This window comes from Leucoraja erinacea, chromosome 13 (genome assembly GCF_028641065.1).
Source record: "Leucoraja erinacea ecotype New England chromosome 13, Leri_hhj_1, whole genome shotgun sequence".
Taxonomy (NCBI): Eukaryota; Metazoa; Chordata; class Chondrichthyes; order Rajiformes; family Rajidae; genus Leucoraja; species Leucoraja erinaceus.
Window position 1 is genome coordinate 49,454,606 of NC_073389.1, and position 19,005 is coordinate 49,473,610.

At 40.1% G+C, this 19,005-nt stretch overlaps 2 protein-coding genes across 4 annotated transcripts in view; both read left to right on the forward strand.

Annotated features, from left to right (window-relative positions):
* Nucleotides 1-2,593: 2,593 nt before the first annotated feature.
* mrps6 (mitochondrial ribosomal protein S6) overlaps nt 2,594-19,005 on the forward strand; it is a 65,055-nt gene continuing 48,643 nt past the window's right edge. Inside the window, exon 1 of the mRNA XM_055645217.1 lies at nt 2,594-2,751. Coding sequence (XP_055501192.1) covers nt 2,707-2,751 — 45 coding nt within the window. The 5' untranslated portion in view covers nt 2,594-2,706. The remainder of the gene's footprint in view (nt 2,752-19,005) is intronic.
* Nucleotides 2,629-17,868, forward strand: LOC129703034 (sodium/myo-inositol cotransporter-like). 3 transcript variants are annotated; one of them, XM_055645216.1, is made up of 3 exons: nt 8,130-8,537; nt 10,654-10,901; nt 12,741-17,868. In XM_055645216.1, exon 3 carries the CDS (start codon nt 13,064-13,066, stop codon nt 15,194-15,196), a length of 2,133 nt encoding a protein of 710 aa, XP_055501191.1. In that variant the 5' UTR covers nt 8,130-8,537; nt 10,654-10,901; nt 12,741-13,063; the 3' UTR covers nt 15,197-17,868. The 3 variants fall into 3 exon arrangements, with proteins under 3 accessions (XP_055501189.1, XP_055501191.1, XP_055501190.1); XM_055645214.1 differs by lacking the exons at nt 8,130-8,537; nt 10,654-10,901 and adding an exon at nt 2,629-2,751; XM_055645215.1 differs by lacking the exon at nt 8,130-8,537 and having other exon boundaries at nt 8,553-10,901.

The following is a 19,005-nucleotide window of genomic DNA, read 5'->3' on the forward strand; positions in this document are numbered from 1 at the left end:
TTATTCTTGTTTCCCAGTCTCATAATGGTTTCTTTGACTTTCATTGGCACAACTTTTGTCCTCATGTTGATAAACAGCATGGTTAAACCAAAATGTATAAAAATGGCCTTTAATAAAATCTGACAATGTGCACTTTAACCACATGCAATTTTTTCTATTACAAATCTCAAATTGTGGAGTACAGAAACAAATAAAAAAAATGATGGGTCTTTGTCCCAAACATTATGGAGAGTAATGTATGTCCTCTGGCCCACAATTCCCCTACTCTTGGGAAAGAGACTCTGTGCATCTACCCAATCTATTCCTCTCATGATCTTATACACCTCTATAAAATCACCCTTCATCCTTCTGCACTCCAAGGAATAGAGACCCACCCTATTCAAACTCTCCCTATAGCACAGACCCTCTAGTCCTGGCAGCATCCTCGTAAATCTTCCTTGAACCGTTTCAGGCTTGACAATATCTTTCCTATAACATGAACACAATACTCTAAATGTGGTCTCACCAGCGTCTTATACAACTGCAACATGACCACACAACTTCTATACTATACATCTAAAGTTCCACCCCTCACTTGCACCTCCTCCAACCCCATCTACTCTCTCCACTAGTGGGAGAGTCCAGGACCAGAGGTCACAGCCTCAGAATTAAAGGACATTCCTTTAGGAAGGAGATGAGGAGGAATTTCTTTAGGTAGGATCAGATAGGATGTGTCTATACAGTTCAGAATTAATTATGCTACTACCATCAGCAGCTGTATCATCAAAGAAGATAAGTGAGCCAGTACCTTCAGCAGCCATACATGCCCAGGTCATAACACCCCCACCACTGTGTTTCATAGAAGAGGTGGTATGCTTTGGTTCTTGGGCAGCTCCTTCTCTCCTCCATACTTTGTTCTTACTATCACTCAGATATGTTAATATTTGTCTCATCCGTCACACAAGACCTTTTTTCCAGAACTGTAGTTGCTCTTTTAAGTACTTCTTCTTAATGATGTTACAAACAGTTGATTTTGGTAAGCCTAAGGGTTGGCTGATGTCTCTAACAGTTTTATTCTTATTTCTCAGTCTCATAATGGCTTTGACTTTCGTTGGCACAACTTTGTCCTCATGCTGATAAACAGCAATAAAAGTTTTCAAAGGTGATGGAAAGACTGGAGGAAAGACTAGGTGCTGAGAGCTCTATCTGCATTAAGGAGGCAATTAAACACCCCTGGGCAATGACAAACACATGTGAAGCCATTAGCCATGTGTCTCAAACATTATGGTGCCCTGAAATTGGGGGGGGGGGGGAAGAGGGACTATGTATAAACATTATTTCTTGTAAAGACTATGTAAAAGCTGTAATTTCTACATGGTGACACCAAAATGTATACAAATCCCCTCTAGGGGGGTTGCACGCAAGATAATCGGGTCAAAGGGCGTGAGGCACGGAGCAGCTCAATTCATGAGGAGGGCATGGCTGCCTCAGCACACACTGTTAACATCCCGGAACGCACACCTTACCGGTTAAAAACCGCTGAAATTGTCATTTTTTGCACTATAAATATTTGTGAGTACTGTCATTGAAAGCAGGAAGGTATCGGTATCTTTGCTCTGAACCCGAGCACCAAGGTGTAAGCGGCCAAAGGTGCGCATCCCTCAGGACAGCCCCCACTCTCCCCCCGGGGTCAGCAGCCACGCCCACCCTCCGTCCCGTCTCCCTCTGGGGGCCGCACTGTCACGGGCTATGGGTCGGCTGCTCCCACACGCGGGACCGGCGGGAACGGGCGGGAACGGGTGGGGCCGGGACTGGCGGGAGGGGGTGGGGCCGGCGGGAGCGGGGCTGGCGGGAGCGGCCGGGGCCGGCGGGAGCCGCGGCTCTGGGCAACGTCAGCTGCTGCAGAGTTGGGGACGGTCTGCTCCCTCCGCCCACCCAGAGTCACTGACCGTGCTGCACCGACACCCCGACCTCTTCTTCCCCGACAGCCTCCTCCTCCTCCCACCCCCGGCCACGGGATAGACGGCCCGGGGTCCGAGAGTGGGCCAGAAGGGCTGCCAGCCATAGTAAATGCTTACTTGCAGTTCACAGTGTGTACTCCAGTTGGCGTTGCGTGGCAACAGTGTGGGTCACGGGTCGTGACCTCAACTGCGTGCAACCTCCCTATAATGAAGGGTTTCGGCCCGAAACATTGCCTATTTCCTTCGCTCCATAGATGCTGCTGCACCCGCTGAGTTTCTGCAGCTTTTTTGTGTACCTCCCAATAATAAAACCTGTCAACATGCGCTTTAACCACATGTGATTTTTTTTCTATTACAAATCTCATATTGTGGAGTACAGAGGCAAATATATAAATGATGGGTCTTTGTCCCAAACATTATGGAGGGCACTGTAGTTGAGGCAGGGACCATCCCAACGTTAAAAGGGTCCATGGATATGACAGGTTTGGAGGGATATGGACCAAGCGCAGGCAGGTGGGACTAGTGTAGCTGGGGCATAGTTGGCCGGTGTTGGCCGGTGTGTCCCTCACTCTGTGACTCTCTGTGGTGCCGTGCTACAAGGGGACTGGAGCAAAGATCATACAGCTGAGCTTGGGTGGGAGTGCGCCTTTAAGAGGGGAGGCGGGCCGGCGGCCGTCAAGCGGGGAAAGATCGTCTGTGTGGGAGGCGACTAAACGCGGGCCCGCGGTATAAAGGACACGAGGTCGCAGCGCTGCCGAGCCACAACATGCCCAGATACGAACTAGCATTGATTATGAAAGCCATGCAGCGGGTGAGTGTTCACACACGCACGCACACGGGGGGCGGGCGGGAGAGCGAGAGAGAGAGCAGGAAAAAAAGCCAAATAAAACCAGTCGCCATCTTCCCGCTCCCCCCCCTCCCTCCTCCCCCGTTCATTGAAGGAAAGCGTTGGCCGACTATAAACGCGAGAGCCTGCTGTTGCTGCTGCTGCCGCCTCCACCGCCGCTGCCCTTGACACCTTTTGAATGGAGGGTGTTTATTTTTTTATAAATGTGTGTGTGTGGTGGTGGTGGGGGGGTTGTCATAGTCCAAGGGGGGTGGGTGTGAGGCCACCCAGGCCACATCTTGTTGCTGCTGTTCATGTGGACACTTGTGGACAGAGATAAGTTGAAGAAACCGCTCTCTGCTGCCCACCAATCTCAATCCCACCTCTCCTTATCCTATCCGAGATCAATACCTCTCCCTCCCCATGTTGGGACTTGATGCCATTTATTTCGCTTTTTAATTTTTTTCAAAATTTATAACAAAAATTAAATGCTTTGGAGCCAAAAACTGCTTCTCCCCGAAGAAGGGTCGCCTATTCCCATTCCTTATCTGCAGAGATGCTGCCTGTCCCGTTGAGTTACTCCAACATTTTGTGTCTACCCTCTCCTCTCGACCTCTTTTAAGATTATTGTGGGTCAACCTGTCTCCAGAGCGATTAAACGAAACGTCTAGATCCTCCTTTCCATTTGAAGTTTCTGTTTTATTTTTTGAATGACATTAAACTCGAACTATCTGGCAAAACTAAACGTCTTGATTAAACAGTTATCTTGTAAGTTTGTGATGTGATCGCTATTACATGAATCTTAGCAGGGACATTACACTCATTCGCTCTGCAAAAGTTAACTTTTTAATTGTGGTGGTGGTATACAGGGTGTCACGAGTAATAAAGATATTTACTACTTTGTATATAAAATGTTTTGTCAACTTTAGAATCATGCGTTGCCAGCTCTGACGGAAATTATGCTATTTATTCTGCGAAGACCCATTTCGGTTTACGGTTGGGATTTTGTCTTCAAAACACTTGTCCCTCTATCAGTGACACATAATGACTTTGTGTGTACGATCAACAAGGTGCACTGCTTGCTGCAAGTTACCAATTTTTTTAAATTTAAAAAATGTTACCTGGCTGACATAATCAGAAAGAGCAAATGCACCAGAAGCTGCAAATACTCCCCACCAGGTTGTACACCATTCCACCTTTTGGGTAAAAAAACGACCTAAATACTCCTGGCAGTAGATTGTGAGATTGCATTGGTTCAAGAAGGCAGCTCACCCACCACCTTCTCACTGACATTTGGTGATTGGCAATAAATTCTAGCCTTTAGAACTACTACATATTCTGAATGTTTTTTTTAAATCTCTGGAAGCAGGTAAGTTATCTAGTAGTACCATATGGTGGAACCCTGTTATATGGAAATCTTCACGGCATGTCATGATTGCAATCGTTCATAGGGATAAGTGGGATCGAAAAGGCCAGAAACAATTTTCAGATTCACTTGCAGTAAGAGTTTCAAATCCATCTCATCAACTTTTTAGGTAGACACAAACTGCTGCTGTAACTCAGCGGGACAGGCAGCATCTCTGTAGAGAAGGAAAGGGGGGCGTTTCGGGTCAAGGCCCTCTTTGGTCCGGATCGTCATCTTTTTTTGATGTTGATCAGAGGAATGATTTTCAAACCTTGTGCGGTGTGTTGCAAGTTGCAGTGACCAACATATTTAATTATAAAATTATATGAAAACTGATAAACTAATGTATTAATTTAGGCACACAGGCATTACCTAAACCAATAAAACTGTCTTTATAACCTGAACAATTAATTTTGACATTCGGCAGATTAGTCCAAAAAAAGCAAAACTTTTATGCAAAAATACTTTTACTGTAATTGTTTATGACCTGGCAAATCAGTTGGGGCAAAGACATTTTCCCCCTTTAACCGGATTCCACTATGATTATAGAGAATAGAAATTTGTCGCCAATGTTTTTTTTGTTCCTACAATGCTAACTTTTGAAAGATTCATTTAAGGTGATAATTTCAGAAGATATCAATGTTTTGACAAATGCTAGAAACTAACGTATCAATAGGAATCTACTGTTCTTTCTTGCTTGCAATTTTGGGGCAGGTAAGTGCTGAATTGAATAATTTGCAATTGATTATGTACAATTTGGATCTTTATTATGGGTGTAAGTTATTTCAGTTGAATTGAGATGCACATGGAAAAGTATCTGATTCATATGCTACATAATGCATTATTTTTTACTGAAAATGAAGGTATTGTATTTTTCAAAGTACACTTTTTAAATCACTGCAGTTAAAACGTTTTCCTGTTCAATGGATGTTCCCATTGCAGTTATCTTATTCCATTCCTAGCTAAGGCATTTCAGCTGAAAAAACAATTCTCCAGATCAAAAACTTTTAATAGGTGGCTGATCAGCATTTCATTTGCACCGTATTCTTTGATTCCATTGCTTCACCAAAATCTTTGCAGATTCAACACTGACAAAGTTCCAGATTTGTACCTCTTGTAGGATTAGCTGGGACAATGTGTCTGCGGAGTAGCCCAACTAATTTTAAGACTGACGTTTTGTTAATGATTTCCTCCAGCAAAGGAATTCATTTCGCCCTTAAGTTATTTTAACAGTTTAACCTTTAGAGACCCATCTGGGGAGCTGACCACGGGTCTATGCAACTGAACCATAACTTCATCCTCTGTTGCAGAGGCATCTTCATGGGAGTAAAATATTTCATTCTATCAATAAATCTCTTGATTACTTATCTGCCTACAAGCTTTTTATGGTTTGTGGACTTGAGTCTTTGATCCTCTACACTTCCAGATTTTATTTAAAAAACAATTATCCATTTGCATCCAAAATGGATTACCTCTTGCATGACTTGATCCCCCTTCTCTGAAATTTCCCCCACTTGCTCTGTGTTATCATTGTTTGTACTGGTTACGGTGCTGACTCAAAGGGCTGAATGGCCTATTCTTGCACTTATTGTCTATTGATTATTGTCTATTGTAACTTCCTGCTCACAATTCAACTAATGTTCCTCCTAATAACGCATGATCTGCAAAAATTGGTAGTTCTTTCATCTAAATCATCAATTATGATGAAAAGTTGAGCTCCTTGGGGTGATAACGCACATTATTCTTCCTGGGGCAGTTTATCCTTCATTATCAGTCTCCCACTTTGCATTAAGGAAACTAGAAAGGGTGTATTTATTAAGCATTTAGTAAGCCTGCGAACTAAGGTTGAATCAATATTGGGGTGTGTCGGGTGTATGAAAGATTGTCTGTGCTGTGTTACAATGAACAAACCAGAGGATTATTTTCTTCTCTTCTCCATTAAGGGGTTGGTTATACAGTTTTAATTTGGGAGCAGAATAAAATGAGGTGATCCTAGAAGTTAAGAGAAACATTTACGTCTATTTTTCCAGGTTTAAATAACTTCTCTGAAACATTTGCTTTTGCCTGGGCCAAAAATGTGGTTATAAACACCTTGACAATTGATAAATTCCTGCTTTCACATTGATTTCTCAGTAAGAATTATAGCCACATTTAGGAGTTGAATAGAACAATAATGCTTTTATTTCCAGTAGTCATGAGAACCGAAAAGTACAAAACCTAATCAGAATTGGAAATAATGTTCAGGGTTGATACTAAATTGAACTTTACCTTTTTGGATTTATTTCCGTAATTGGTTTAAAGTTTGCGGCTTGTAGATCCTTGTGTACAAGGGTCTTGGTACAAAAATATGTTGACAGTAAACTTTACCTTGTGGATTTTTATTTCCGTAAGTGAAAATTTACCTTTTTTGGATTTATTTCCGTAATTGGTTTAAAGTTTGCGGCTTGTAGATCCTTGTGTACAAGGGTCTTATCAAAACAATGTACAAATGTGGTGTAAAGATATGTCATGGCTGACAGTAAGGAAATTGAATCCTTCTGGTTGTGATCTGGCTTCTTACCCAGCAGCTTTTCTTGTAGCTACCTTTTATCTCTATATACTAGCCCCAACATAACTTGTCCAAAAGCAGCCCAGGCCATGGAATTAAATCAGTGGAGAGATGGTATGTTTTGACAAATATATTTGTCAGTTAAAACTTAATGGAAGCAAATGTTTTTTAAACTGTATTCCATTTGAAATGTTCATGGCAAGATTTTTATTTCCCATCAGAGTGTCCATTTTGCTCGTGAATTGGCTGGAAATAGGTATACTTTTCAGATTACTATAATTACAAATTACAGTATTGGGTTCTACAAAATATAAAAAGTAATTTGTTGGTGCTGAATTGCTGCGTGGTTTGAAACTTGAAAGTAGTGCTTTATCAATTTGATAAACCAGGAAAAGATGTCTCGAAAGGGAATATTTATGTAGGGTGCAAAATGTTGATAAAGTTGAACATGTTAACTTGGCCATTGTTTATTGTATAATAGCTAATATTCTCTCTGCAGTGTGTGTGCTAGAGTGGTACAGGTGCACAACCTTTTATCCGGTGTTCCAGAAACCGAAAAACTCGGAAAACCGTCCATTTTTCCAGGATGTCGTCTGCACACCAAAGTTCGCGTTTGGCGCCAAACTTGACCCGAAACGACCCACGGTTAACCCAGGTCTGTACTACTGTAGCAGCTGCCTCCTCCCCGGAGACCGGGGAGACACTTAAACATCTGTAAATCATTGCTTAAATGTTAGTCAGTTAGTTTGGAGGGCTTTTATGTGAAGGGGGGGTGAAGGGGTAAACTTTAATTCTTAGTCCCCTACCTGGTCAGAGAGGCGGGGAGCGGTCAATGCCTTACCGGGTCGCCGTGCAGTAAGGTCCGCAGCGCTGTGGCCGCCAACTCCCAGCTGGGGCTGCGGGCGTCCGGCCGCAGGCGGCGCCGGTTGTAGCTCCGACCCCGGCAACTCTACCCCTGTCTGCGAGGCGCTCCAAATCCACCGCCGCCCGCGGCCGGACGCCCGCAGCCCCAGCTCCGCGAATGTTGGGAGTCGGCGGCGTTGCAGCGCTGGGATACCAGCGGGGAGCGGGCAATGCCTTACCGGGTTGCCGTGCGGTAAGCTCCGGAGTGCTGTGGCCGCCGACTCCCAACATTCGTGGAGCTGGGGCTGTGGGTGGGCGGGCGGCGCTGGATTTGGAGCGCCTCGCAGCCAGGGGTAGAGTTGCCAGGGTCGGAGCTCCAACCGGCGCTGCCCGCGGCCGGACGGAGCCCCCAGCTCCGCGATGTTGGGAATCGCCGACCAGGTAGGGGACTAAGAATCAAAGTTTCTCCCTTTACCCCCACCACCCACCACATAAAATCCCTCCAAACTAACTGACTAACATTTATGCAATGATTTACAATGATTCCCCGGTCTCCGGGGAGGAGGCAGCCGCTCCAGACTTTTCAAGCCGCCCGCGCTACCTTCCTAATCTACGCTAAAAATCTTCCATTCGGAAATCCGAAAATGTCCGAAATCCGACAAGTGTCTGGTCCCAAGGCTTTCGGATAAAAGGTTGTGCACCTGTACCTGCAGGTAGGTGTGCTGAATATACAATAACTGTATGCAGCCTAAACACATTACTTAGATGCTATATCATAGAATTGCATTCATTTTTGCTAGATTAGTGTCCAAGCAAAATGGGGAAAAAAACAGATTCTAAGTTATTTCTAAAATATTTAACTTTTTCCCAGAAAGCTTGTTAATTTAATATAGTCTCGATAATTTTTAATTGAGAAACCAAGGTGGAGGAAGATCATTATACTACAGGACACTATCAAAGTAGAAAGATTACCAGGTAATTAATTGTTAAATATATGTTAACTAAGATTTTATAAACAAATTTGTAAGATGATACAGAGAGGGGTGGGATTAGTAGAATTTTGTAGTTTTTCCTTAAAAAATGGGAATGTAAGGATATTTTAAAAATTGCTTCAAAATTCCATAAAAGTAGTGAAAGGAATGCAAATTACTATAGAAGTTTGAATAGCTGAGATGGATTGAATCAGTGAAATGGAGAAATTAGGTCAGATAATGAGTTTTTCTCCTTCCAGCTAGTTCAGCCATATGTGAAAATATTCTCATGTATAGTACTAATATTTGCAACTACTGACAGATTTAAATTTTATCATTAAGAATAAGTCTGGCCCAAACATCACCCTTTCTTGAGTCATTCAATAATGTTGTAAAAGTTCCTGGGTATAGATGGTAAGCAAAATAAAGGGGTAAGCCATAAAAGGGTAAAATTAGTTTGTATGTAAACATTTTAATGGGAAAGGCTACCTTGCATGATTCAGCAATCTGCCAACGTTCATGGTTACTAAATTTAGATATGATAAACACAACAGTTAAAGATGAGAGACAAAATGCTGAAGTAACTAAGCAGGACAGGCAGCATCCCTGGAGAGAAGGAATGAGTGACGTTTCAGGTCGAGACCCTTCTTCAGATGAGATTGGGGTAATGAGGTTCTGGAGAAACCTATAACCAACTAAACAAGGAATCAGATGAACTAGTAACTGTCATTGGGTTTTTTTAGGCAGCGTTGGTTTGGTAGGAGAATGTGTAATATCTTCATTAGGAGTGGGCAGTGCTTAATTCTACAAGGCTTTGGATAAGTTATAGCTCTGTGAATCACCAAACAGTCAAAGCAGCGTTGCAGAGATCTATAATATGGTAAATTAGTAGTAGGGATAATGAATTACACTAGTAAAATAAAAAAGCTAAGCAAACTTATTGTTTAAAAACAAATTATTAATTCACCAAGTTCCTAACTTAATGACATGAGTGTAAATGAGGACATGTTGAGAACAGAGGATATTGAAAACAGCTCTCTGAACAAATTAGGCTTATCCTTGCTTAAACCTTTCATGGGCATCTGTACAGCAACTTATGGAGACTTGGGGACTTGAATAAACAAGCAACTAGATGTCTTTAAAGCAAAACTATACAGCAAAGATGCATTTTTTTGTAATGCCAAATGTATATTCCAAACTAAGAAATAGAACAAGTTGGTGTAAAACCAGATTCAGAAAGTGAAGATGGGAAAGATGCTAGATATGGTGGTCGGGGAAAGTGAAAATAAAATGCTAACTACATTGTGATGGAATTAGCTAAAAGTACATTTTCAGAGTTTATTTGGCAGTAGTTAATCATTATATTAAATTTAGCTTTGCCAGAATGGGAAGGTTTACGTCTTCTAGCATTTATTGGTCAGTGCCGCAGCTTCATGGCTGCCAAAGGTTTCAGAGCAGCTGACATTGGACAGCAACTTTCTAATTCACACATGTAATTATACAAGTGTGGATGCTGGAAATTGTCTGGTTTGCTACTCAATATTATTGTGCTCTGCTAGTTTCATCGCTCGAAATTGTAAAATTTTAGACGTGTTTGCGAGGGTTGTGGTATGATTGTGGATGTTTTTAGTTAAATTCTGGAGAGAGAAACAAATTAATTTCCTCGTATTCGACACATTTGGATATTGTTTAAAAAAAGTATTTATTAAAAAAAAGCCAGACATTTTGAGCACACGTGTGGGCATTCTACTGAAATTTATTTAAAAAACTGTGATTTTGTAAAATAATTAACAAAATCATAATTTGTATTTACAAAAAGCAGACAATTTTATTGGCCACTGAAATAATAATTCTCTATCTTGCAAGAAGCATAATGGTGTTTTGTAGATATACATTTCCATATTTAGTAGTTGGATATTAATTTTGCTGAAACCATGTCCAAAGAACTTTCACAACAATATTGTCAGAAATGACTAGCTGCAGTTTGGAATATTAGTCAATTTGTCAGAGTTGATGGTAATACATGTCAAAAATGCGTCTCTATATAGTGATTAGGGAGAAATTCAAAAAGTTGGGGTGTTAATTGCACTTTAATATATGGTTTTGTCCTGTAACTATAGGGGTATGAATGGTAGCTTTGTAGAAAACTAAAATGGAGCCATGACATGCACACTACATTTGATGGTGGCAATGGATCATTTAGCCTCTTGAATGCAATTACTCCAGCACTTATGTTAAAGGTGCATTGCTGTCACTGGTACTAACAGTGCAACTGTAAGCTTAGGATACCTGCACCATTCATGTGCCTCACTTGAACTTCAGAAGTGCAAATCTTTTGGAAAACCCGTGGTTTCTCCTTTCTGCATACGTGAGTAGATATATCTTCTAACCGTTTACTAGTAACACTCCGCTGTGGTAAAGTTTTATACAAATGCACTTTATGATTAAGGTTTTTTACATCAGTTAGGCAGCCGTTACATTAACACTACTACATAAATTTATCTTGCTATCTGTCTAAATGCAATTTGAAGGATTTTTAAATAACATTTTATCTATAATTCTTGCAACATTTCATGGAATTGCCCCATGAAATAATAGTGTGATTGAGCTGTACAGATCGGAAGCTTTCAGATTTGATCACTGGTCTCCAAGCTAGATCTGAACTACGGTTAGGGTGATGCAGTACAGTTGGTCTCCATGTCATCATGGTGGGCAAAGGAAAGAAAACCAATTTTCTCCTGATTGCTGTCCAGTAATCCCATCTGGAATTCATCCCGTTGTCGAAAGAGATGAACAATTGATGTGATCCTGGCATGGGAAGGACACATTTAACTTTGGCAAGATTCGATTCAGCAGATAACCTACTGCTGGTTTTATGCACTTTTTGATATGGGATCGTTGATTAATAATCAGGAGAGGAAATTTGGTTCATTATTGACCCAACCCACCAGATCATTCTGGAGCTTCACCCTTGCAGTGCTGTCCCCACCCACCCCTCCCCTCCCCCACACAATCAGCTCCCCATCTTTTTGTGGCATTGAGGTGAATTGTAGCCAATTTTTCACAGACTATAGATTGAATATGGAGTATTGTACATACATCATTATGTAATTCTCAATGTATAGCAAAACTCTATCCCTGCTTTTACCTCTAAAAAACTGTGTTGTATTTACATTGTTAAAACGGAGAATTTTAAACTGCAAAATATGGAACTTTAAATTGGAGTACAGAAATGGCATGTACATTTACCATGCACTCCTGGTGTTTGATATTAAAACACTCTAAAACACCGAATGATTTATTTTTGAATCTTCTCTGCTTTGCAGAAATTCCATAATGGTCATCAACAACGTGGTATTTTTAGTTGGGTAAAGCAAATAGCTCGCAATTCCAAAATCTGTTTATTAGGTGCCACTTTCTAACATTTTTGTCAGATATCTTGCAAGGTTATGTTTTGTGTGTCATTTTTGGATTTGGTGCAGAGTGGTGGTTCGTTCCTCCACTGTGACCAATTGAACCTTTAAGTATTAGCATTTTTTTTTTTCCCCAAAGTCACACGATCTGACTTTATTTTGAATATTTCAGTATGTTGAGCATAGAGCAACCCTTTCTCTGTGCCTTGAATTTGGGCTGCTTCGTGTTTTTGCCGGGCGATGAAAGTGTACACATTTTTGTACAAATCCAACTTGGTAAGTTGTTTTAAATCTAGTGGCATAATTATCTGGATCAGTCTTTAAAAAAAATTTTTTTTTGCCACTGCTCATTTGTTGAAAATGTCTTTGAGGATTGCTCAAAACAAATTGTTTGAACTGTGGCTTCAGAACCCATGTATATGGTATTTGTAATGTTTGGGATTGGGCCACTCAGTTTGTTTTGTGATAAGAAAATCCTTAAAATCTACCATAAAGTTACTTGGTTTGCATCTGATCCAGATCTATTTATGCCACTTAAGCGCATTTGCCCTCATGTCCCTGATTCACATGAGAGCAGATTGTCGGGTTCAAGAAGTCTACGATGAGTAATAATACTCATCGTAGGCTTTCAACCGTTCCATTTTGGAAACCGTTTTTTTCTTTAGCCTTTTCACTTTCGTATGTCATTAGTCATTGAGAGAATTTACATGTATTCTATTTCTTTTCCGGTAATGAACCTAATAAGTGCAATTCTAATTTTATTTTTTTTGTCTTTTGTCTTTGCTGTCTTGCAGGAGTGTAACTCTAGGCCTTACTAGACCTCTCAGCAACAGCTAAGAATTTCAACACCAACAATTTAAGCTGTGCCAATCTTGTGGAATGCTGCTTAAAAGAGCATGAGAAATAGTCAGAAGTGAAGTTAACAAGATAAATATAAAGCATCCCAGTCCTGTAGAACTGGAATCCTGCAGGTTCAATCAAGGCAGCAAACCAAAGGACAAATATTTTGCCACTCCTTACTGATTTTTTTTTTTTGTGTTTCATTAGCAACCATAACGTACCTTGCTGTTGTCTGGCATCCTTTTCTGTACACGGCTGAATCTAACCTATTATAAAAATGTTTGGCTTTATGGAACCAGCTGACTTGGCTGTTGTAGGATGTTATTTTGTTCTTGTATTGAGCATTGGGTTTTTTGCAATGTGGAAATCCAACAGAAGTACCGTGAGTGGGTACTTTCTTGCAGGACGCTCCATGACCTGGGTGGCAATAGGTGCTTCATTGTTTGTGAGCAATATTGGCAGTGAACACTTTATTGGTTTAGCAGGATCTGGAGCAGCCAGTGGTTTTGCAGTGGGAGCTTGGGAGTTCAATGCAGTGTTACTTTTGCAGTTATTAGGTTGGGTCTTTATCCCAGTCTATATTAGATCTGGTGTGTTCACCATGCCACAGTACCTTTACAAACGTTATGGTGGTAGCAGATTAAAGATTTATTTTGCTTTGTTGTTTTTACTATTATATGTTTTCACCAAGCTTTCTGTGGACTTGTATGCCGGTGCACTGTTCATCCGAGCATCACTGGGTTGGGATCTATATATTTCTATCATCATTTTGATTGGATTGACTGCAGTATTAACTGTCACAGGAGGACTTGTGGCTGTCATCTACACGGATGTCATGCAGGCCGTTCTTATGATTGGTGGAGCTTTAACACTGATGGTTGTCGGTATGGTCAAGGTTGGAGGCTTTGAGGAAATGAGACGAAAATACATGCTCGCCTCACCAAATGTTACTGCCATAATTTCTTCCTTCAATCTAAGTTCTACGAACACTTGCCATATTCACCCAAAAGAAGATTCTCTGAAGATGCTGCGTGAACCAACTGATGAGGATATTCCTTGGCCTGGTTTTCTGTTGGGTCAAACACCAGCTTCTGGTTGGTATTGGTGCGCTGATCAAGTCATTGTGCAACGAGTCTTGGCAGCAAAGAACATCGCTCATGCCAAAGGAGCCACTCTGATGGCTGGTTTTCTGAAACTTTTGCCCATGTTTATCATAGTCATTCCGGGGATGATTTCCAGGATTCTCTTTACCGATGAGGTTATTTGCATTAATCCAGAACACTGCATGCAAGTATGTGGTAGCAGTGCAGGTTGCTCAAATATTGCATACCCACGCCTGGTGTTGGGAATCTTACCGGCAGGCCTTCGTGGCCTCATGATGGCGGTCATGATTGCAGCCTTAATGAGTGATTTGGATTCTATATTCAATAGTGCCAGCACAATATTCACCCTTGACATCTACAAGCATCTTCGAAAAGTTGCCAGCTCTCGAGAACTTATGGTGGTTGGTCGCTTATTTGTTATCTTCATGGTGGGCATAAGTATTGCCTGGGTTCCTATAATTGTAGAGATGCAAGGAGGACAAATGTATCTCTACATCCAAGAGGTAGCAGATTATCTCACACCGCCTGTGGCAGCAGTGTTCCTACTTGGTATTTTCTGGACACGCTGTAACGAGCAGGGGGCTTTCTGTGGAGGGCTACTTGGATCGATGATGGGAATAATCCGCTTGATTCTTGCTTTTGTTTATCAAGTGCCAGACTGTGATCAGCCTGACACAAGACCGAGCTTTATCAGAAACATTCACTATATGTATGTGGCAACAGTTCTATTTTGGAGCACCATCATTACAGCAGTCGTTGTGAGTCTGCTGACACCTGCTCTTCCGAAAGAATATACTCGAAATACCACATTCTGGTCATTAAAAGACTTGGACAACATTAAAAGCTCCCAGGCAGATGAATCGAATAAAATAGAGAATCGAACGGTGTCTGAATATAACGGGAGTACCACATGCACGGATAAATCTGATTGTAATCGCAAGGATACTGATGGAATAGAATTAGTTCTATTAATGCCTGGAAGTGATGATTCCAAATCTTTGTGTTCCCCATCCAACATCGAAGCACTGACTACAAATGATGGTTATTTAAATGGTCAAACCTCTGTGGACCAAGAAACTAAAGAGGAACCTCAACTGGAAAGAAGCAAGTGGTGGAAAGTTATTGACTGTATTTGTGGACTAAAAAATTATGATGTGACAGATACAGTAGCGATAAATACTGTAGAAGACGAACGCATTTGCAAAGAAATGCTTCAAGAGAGCCCCAGGATTAAAATACTGTTAAATATTGGCCTTGTAGTTGTATTATCTTCTGGAATATCTATGTTCATTTATTTTTCTTTGTAAAATCAGTCTGCAGGTTTAAGTGAATGCAATTTTGGTTGTGAAGATTTCTATATTCCTTTTGTTGGCCTGGATAGTGAACCTTTATCATAAAATCAAATTGAAGTGCCCAATGTGAACTTGGTAGATTTAAGTCGTAGGCATTAAAATTGACCTTGTTGCCTTGTATTGAGGTGGAAAATTACAGTGTTTCATCTTCTGACTTGCTATTCTGCAATTACTACTGGAAACACAAGGAAGGGTTTCAACTGAGGGTCAGCATAGAATTCACTCGTGATTTTGGTTACTCTTATTGAATGCTTTTTACGATGGTCATTGTCAAACTCATTGGGACATTTTGACGTGCAACATAAAAGACCAATGGCCATTATGAAAACGGCGAATCAGTACTTTTTAGAGGGGAAAATTGGGATTTGGAAATTAAATCCATAACTAACATAATTTGGGGGTTTTATAATTTATTAATCAGCTTTTTTTCTCTGCAATACTTGTAAACTATATACAAATAAGATATCATTGTTTTTATTTTTTATTTTTGTTTCATGTTGAGAAACTTTTGAAATGTATGTGGCTCCAATAAAGCCCATTGATGAACACAGTTAAAATTCGCCCCAAGTATTTACAATAAGTTCAGTGGACAGTAAAATAATTTAATATAGTTTAATGACAAATAAAGTTCATAGCACTATTTCTTCCCCCCCCCCCCCCCCCCTTTAATTTCCACATTTTTCACTTTGCTTCATTTTCTTGCATACTGGCCAGCTCCCACTGAGCCTATAAGCTGCAAAGATATGTTCAGCTGTGGCCTTTTCAAAATTTGTTTCACCATCCCATTATTGGAACACCCTTTTTCCATAACAGGAGTCAGTGAATTTTCTAGATCAGGATTTAGTTAATAAAGTTTATCAGCTTTTTTGTGTAACCTTTAGTTAATACTAGTTCTATTTGGGGTAGGGATGTCAATGTTTTTATATTATGTGATATTAAGAACGTGTGTAAAAAATACTGCCCTCCAAAATATTAATTGCATGAAACAACTCTGAAGATGACGCCCAAATGCAAATTCCTTTCTTATAGGTCAACAAAAGGATCATAGTTTCTTTGTGTAACGATTATTGTATACTGTAGCTTTTATTATGGATGAAATGGGTTAAAAAAAAGTGTCATTTTATAAAATATTTTTAGCCTGATCCAAAAGAAACTACTTGTGCATTAATATTGAAGATGTTGACTGTTTTAATCGGACTCTGTCATAATTTTAAATGCATTGTGGCGAGTAAATTCTCATTTTTGCAAAGATGCCGGCACTAGGTTGTGATAAACTAGGAAACGTGCATCCTTTAGTTAAACAACATCAGCAGCACATGACCACCCGACCCTATATGTATGATGATTAAATTTGTAAAATATTAGTGATTGGATCCTGGCGATTGGAAGAATATGTGAAGGGAATCATCTACTCGCTAGTCTCAAAACAACATGGTAGCTTTAGTTGAGTTTTGTTCTCTATCCTTATAGCTTAATATCTTTGTCGATTTCTCTCTATTTGTCATTTCTGTCAGTCATGCTCTTCCTTAATTAATTAGTGTTTATTTTTAAGACATATTTGAAAAGATGAATGTAGTTTGTTAAAATATAAGCTAAAGTAGAGGTCGTGGTTGCTGAAAATAATTGTAAGGTCATACCAGGTCAGTCTAACTAAGAGGAGCTCATTTCAAATGAGAGTTTTCTGCCAAAGAAAGCAACATCAGGAATATGCTATAAATTATATATTCTGCCATAGACATGCCTATCACTTTTTAATATGGAGGAAAAGCTTTGTGTAAGGACAAATGTATAGATTGCTGTGCAAGTACCAATTGTTGGCCTTATTGGAAGAGTATATAATGAACATGATTTGCTAAAATGTGCGAAGCGTACTTGCAAAATAGCATTTATCCAAAGTATTTATCCTATCACCAGCAAATAACATTTTGGATTTATATAGGTACCAGCTTGTGTCTTGTGCATACTGACATTCCTACCTTGATACCCAAATGTTGACCAGCTTCACAAAGCACAAATAAATATGGGGCACAGACAGACATAGTTAACACACTTTTGGTGTGATCTAGTGAAACCTTGAGGTGCCTGAAGAGGTGTTGACCAATTTTAGGAATTTAAAGGAGTAAATAAAATAAGAATGCTGAAAATACATACCAGGACTATGTGTGCCTTGATTTAAAAGTATGATTTTATTTTTTTTAAGATGAGGTCTCCTTATTCAGAATTGGAATTTGGGAGGTTCTTAGCAAAATTCAGGAGTTATCTTCAAACTTATTAGATCAATAATCATGATTTTCTTCTAAAACTCTTGGTTATTTGTTTTTTAACCTGACATTTGTAATAAAAGCTTCATTTTAAAGTATTGTTTGTAATGTTTTAAAATTATTTGACATGCTTAAACTGTCAGTTGTACTTTGACATTGTTTGGACATTCATAGCAACTCCACTGTTGCTATTCATAGTAACTCCAGTGAGTGTAAACCATCCACACAAGTTAAACAATTTATAGAATGCTCCATGAACTTGATTGAATTGCCAAGACTTTATTTCTTGTTCCCAGAAAAACAATCACCATAGATACAATAGAGCAAAAAAAAAGTAGAACTTCTGAACAATTGCCAACAATGAGATGTCAAATAAGTGAATACCCCTGAGTTTTAATGTTCACATTCTATATCATAATATAGTGCAGATATGTTAGGTTCTTTAAAAATGGATTTAGTCTCTCTAGCTGCATTTTTTTTAATGGTTTGCTTGCTCTATGGAATCTAAACTATAAATATACTAGCGTTCCCCAAAACTATGCTGATCATAGATGAACCTTCAGTTCTGTTGAGGTCAGACCAATATTTCAATTTTTCTTTTCAAGAGTCAAGAGTTTTATTGTCGTGTGTCCCAAATAGGACAATGAAATTCTAGCTTGCTGCAGCACAACAGAATATGTAAACATAATACAGAACAGGAGATAAAAGTTCAGTGTGTCTATATACCATAGAGGTAAAAGGTAATTACGAGATTATGACTTGACAATCCACCACTCCTTGTATTTTTCCTCTGTGCTTTTCCCAAAGTTGCACTTAATTTCGGTAACCAGTAGGTCCGGATCCTTTTCCATGACAATTCTATGTACCAAGTCCAGACTTGGTAGAAACATAGAAAATAGGTGCAGGAGTAGGCCATTTGGCTCTTCGAGCCTGATGGCTGATCATCCAACTCAGTCTCCTGTATCTGCCTTCTCTCCATACCCCCTGATCCCTTTAGCCACAAGGGCCACATCCAACTCCCTCTTAAATATAGCCAATGAACTGGCCTCAACTACTTTCTGTGGCAGAGAATTCAACAGATTCACCACTCTCTGTGTGAATTTTTTTTCTTCTCATATCGGTCCTAAAAGACTTCCCCCTTATCCTTAAACTATGACCCCTTGTTCTGGACTTCCCCAACATCGGGAACAATCTTCCTGCATCTAGCCTGTCCAACCCCTTAAGAATTTTGTACGTTTCTATAAGATCCCCCCCTCAATCTTCTAAATTCCAGCGAGTACAAGTCGAGTCTATCCAGTGTTTCTTCATATGGAAGTCCTGCCATCCCAGGAATCAGTCTGGTGAACCTTCTCTGTACTCCCTCTATGGCAAGAATGTCTTTCCTAAGATTAGGAGACCAAAACTGTACGCAATACTCCAGTTGTGGTCTCACCAAGGCTCTGCACAACTGCAGTAGAACCTCCCTGCTCCTATACTCAAATCCTTTTGCTATGAATGCTAACA